General features: G+C 36.4%; 1 gene segment (V, D, J or C); it reads right to left on the reverse strand.

Moving 5' to 3' along the window:
• Positions 1–1,154: 1,154 nt before the first annotated feature.
• On the reverse strand, positions 1,155–2,616 carry LOC120613925 (T cell receptor alpha variable 13-1-like). The segment is given in 2 exon segments: positions 1,155–2,193; positions 2,368–2,616. Coding segments are annotated over 2 exon segments (414 nt in total).
• Positions 2,617–3,612: the final 996 nt, after the last annotated feature.

Raw genomic sequence — 3,612 nt, forward strand, 5'->3', positions numbered from 1 at the left:
GGAAAATCTGGTGATGGCCAAAAGGGAGGGGGTGGGGGCTGAGAGTAAGGGGTGAAGGGTTAAAGAAGCACAAATTATTAGTCGATAGATGGTTATGGGGATGGAGAGCACAACATAGGAAATGCAGTTAACATTAATGTAATGGCTAGGTGGAGAGCCAGAGGAGAGAAAGAACAATTAGCGGGATCGTTTTATAAACTGTATAAATGTATAACCAATGTACTGTATACTTGAAAATAATAATGAATAATAATAATAATAATAAAGATTGTAGCTTCTCTTGAAGGATCAGAAGAAAATTTTAAAAATGGCAATAATTACTTATCTATCAACAATTACTTTAAATATAAATAGTTTAAATGCTTCAATCATAACACATAGGGTGGCTGAATGGATAAGAAAACAAGACACTTTCATATGCCACCCAGAAGAGACTCACTTCATATCAAAAGACACACACAGACTGAAAGTAAAGGAATAGAAAAACATATGTCATGAAAATGGAAATGAACAAGAAAACCTGGGGTAGAAGTAGTTATACAGACAAAATAGACTTTAAAAAAGGCTTTATTTTAACAAGAGACAAAGAAGGACCCAGTAATCCCTCTTTCAGATATTTATCTGAAAAAAAAATCACTACTTCAAAGTGACATGTGCATCCATATGTTCATTTCAGCATTATTTACATTAGCCAAGATATGGAGGCAACCTGAGTGTCCACCAATGGGTGAATAAGTATAGAAGAGGTGATAAATATATACAATGGAATATCACTCAGCCATAAAAAATGAATGAAAACGTACCACTTGGGCCAGCATGTATGTACCTAGAGGATATTCTGCTAAGTGAAATAAAGCAGACAAAGACGAATAACACATGATTTCACATTCGCGTGGAATCTGAAAAATCAAAATATATAAACAAAACAGTATTAAGCTCATAGATACAAAAAACCTATTGATAGTTGCCAGATGGGAGGGGTTGGGAGAGCATGGTGAAAATGGAGAAGGAATTCAAAAGTACAAATTGGTGTTACAAAAAAGTCAAGGGATATAAAGTATAGCCTAGGGAATATAGTCAATAATATTGTAATAACACTGTATGGTGTCAGACGGGTATTAGATTTATCTGAGAGGTCACTTCTTAAGTTTTATAAACGTTTAATCCCTGTGTTGCACAACCAAAACTAATATAATAACCTATGTCAACTGTAACAGAAAAATAAAATAGTATTTGAATAAGTAAAGTGCTCAAAGCATATAGAACAGCTGACAAATTTTATTACAAATATATAGAGAGGAAGAAAATACAAATGGAATTGTGGTTTATGATATGCTCACAGGACTATTAAAAATCAGATGTTAGAGGAGAAGACAAAATTTGGAACACACAATTCAAGATTTACTATTAAGTGAAAAAATCAGATTCTTAATTTTACTAGAATTTATAAAACTATACATCAAATATGAGCAATAAATTAACTGGCTATAGAATTATCGATTTTACGTATTTATATTTTATACATTTTCTACATTGACCATGTAACGTTTTATAACTGGCCAAAAATAACATATGAAATTTTTGAAAACAAGAATTCAAAGCTCATTCATAATAGAAATACTCAGGATTTATTTATATGAGAAGAGCCTGAATAGTAAATGTAAAGTCATTATCGAAGCCTAAATCTCAAAAATCCACTAAACAGTCATCCACTAAAATGTTCTTTCTGGGTCATCTTAAACCTAACCTTCTTATTGTGTGCTTTTAAAAACAACACAATAGTTTTCACTTGAGTACCAAATATGACAAATGCTGTGCTAGAAGTTCTGTCCCTTCAAAGAAGGGGGCGCTGCTCCACTCGCAGGTTTGTGCACAGCTTGCAGGTGCCTGGGAAGCACTGTGGACTCGCTGCGCAGAAGTAGACAGCTGAGTCTCCAGGCTGGGTGGCTTCAATGTGCAGGGAGAGCTGTTTCTCTGCCTTCCTCAGTGAAACAGTGAATCTTCCATCTTTGTTTTCGTTCTTATTTGAACGAATGTGTATAATGAGCTGAGGACCTTTTCCAGCTTCTTGCTTATACCAAGGGAAGTAGTTTGAGGCACTATCTGAATAAGTACAGTTGATAACAAAACTGTCTCCCTCCTGGACACTCAGGGTAGAAGGATACTGATCCACTTTCTCTCCTCGGATGACCCCTATGCAGAAAGAAAAAGTCAGAGAAAGATGAAAGTATGCCAGATTATTACTGTCCAGAATATACTTTTCCTCTTCTATAGTAACTAGAAGGAACCTGAATAAAGCCAGTCTCTTCCTTAGCTTCTAAAGAATAACCACTAATATGCCCTGTTTCCCATAAACCCTCAACTCACAGTCCAGTTGCAGCCACAAGAATACAAATAAAGCTCCAATGGATGTCTTCAGCATTCTTCCTAATTTAGATCAATTATAGACTTGCAATCTCCAGCCAATTGAGCTACTTCTGTTATCAGGCTGTCCTTCTTTTCTCTAACAAACATGGGTTTCTCACATTCTCTGCCCAGCCAATAGGGAAAAGGCTCTTCTTCTGCCACAGATGACTCATTCAGAATCCACATATTCTGCACTAACAGCAAAGCACTACCACCCTGTGGTCACATCCATAACTACTGAACTTGCTGGTTCAATGTTCTCTTACCCTGTGCCTATGAGGGACTCAGACATGAAAAGGCAGCAATAGGTCAAACAAATAAAGTCTTAGATCAGAGATTAAGTTAGATGTTGAGATCACGATTTCTATCTCTGCCCTCTACGGAGTCATTGTCTATATCTTGGAAAGAGGCAGGTGCTGTTGCTATTTATTCGATGGGGGACTAGGTCTCTTAAACAAAGAAAATATAAACCTTTTTTTTCTTCAGCCAAATCTACATCCTCATTTATCGGTTATGGAGAAAAACTCTTTCTAAAAGAAACTTGTAAGAGAGAAGATCATTTGATATTTTAAATACTTACTGTTTCAGACTCTGCTCCTCTAAGCATGTTTTGCCCATGACCTTGTTATTCCCAGAAAATTGACAGTACCTACCAAAGTCAGAATGTGCAAACTTCCTTCAGTAGAGATGACTGTGACAAGAAGTAAAGGTTTGAATTACAATGATAAGGAAGGAGGAACGGGAAGTTCCATGAGATGGGAAACAGTCTGACCCATAGATTCGGTTGATTTGCAAGGAGAAATCTGACCTGTTTTAAGAAATCTATTGCTATGGCTACGTGAATTATATACAGCAGAGTATTGAGAGAAAGATTAGGAATTATCAGAACATATCAGGCTGCAGATTCAGAAAATGTAGCTATATGTAAATTTGTTCTACAGGTGTTTTTATTTTCTGATATCAAAAGGGATGGCATGTCCTAAATGCGGTGACTGACTCACATCCTTAGTGGAATTGCCTCTGCAGTATACGCTAACTCTCTTGGCATGGATTTCTGCTGCCTTCGCTAGTGCTGGCTCAGGTCTCGACTCTATCATTTTTCTCATAAACTCCACTACAATGTTCTTTTCAAAGACATGATAGAATATCTCAGTCCTACAAACTTCCAGAATTATCTCCCTCTGTCAAAAACTCTTTTTTATCTCC

Source organism: Pteropus medius, unplaced genomic scaffold (assembly GCF_902729225.1).
Source record: "Pteropus medius unplaced genomic scaffold, Ma_sr-lr_union100, whole genome shotgun sequence".
NCBI classification, from domain to species: Eukaryota; Metazoa; Chordata; class Mammalia; order Chiroptera; family Pteropodidae; genus Pteropus; species Pteropus medius.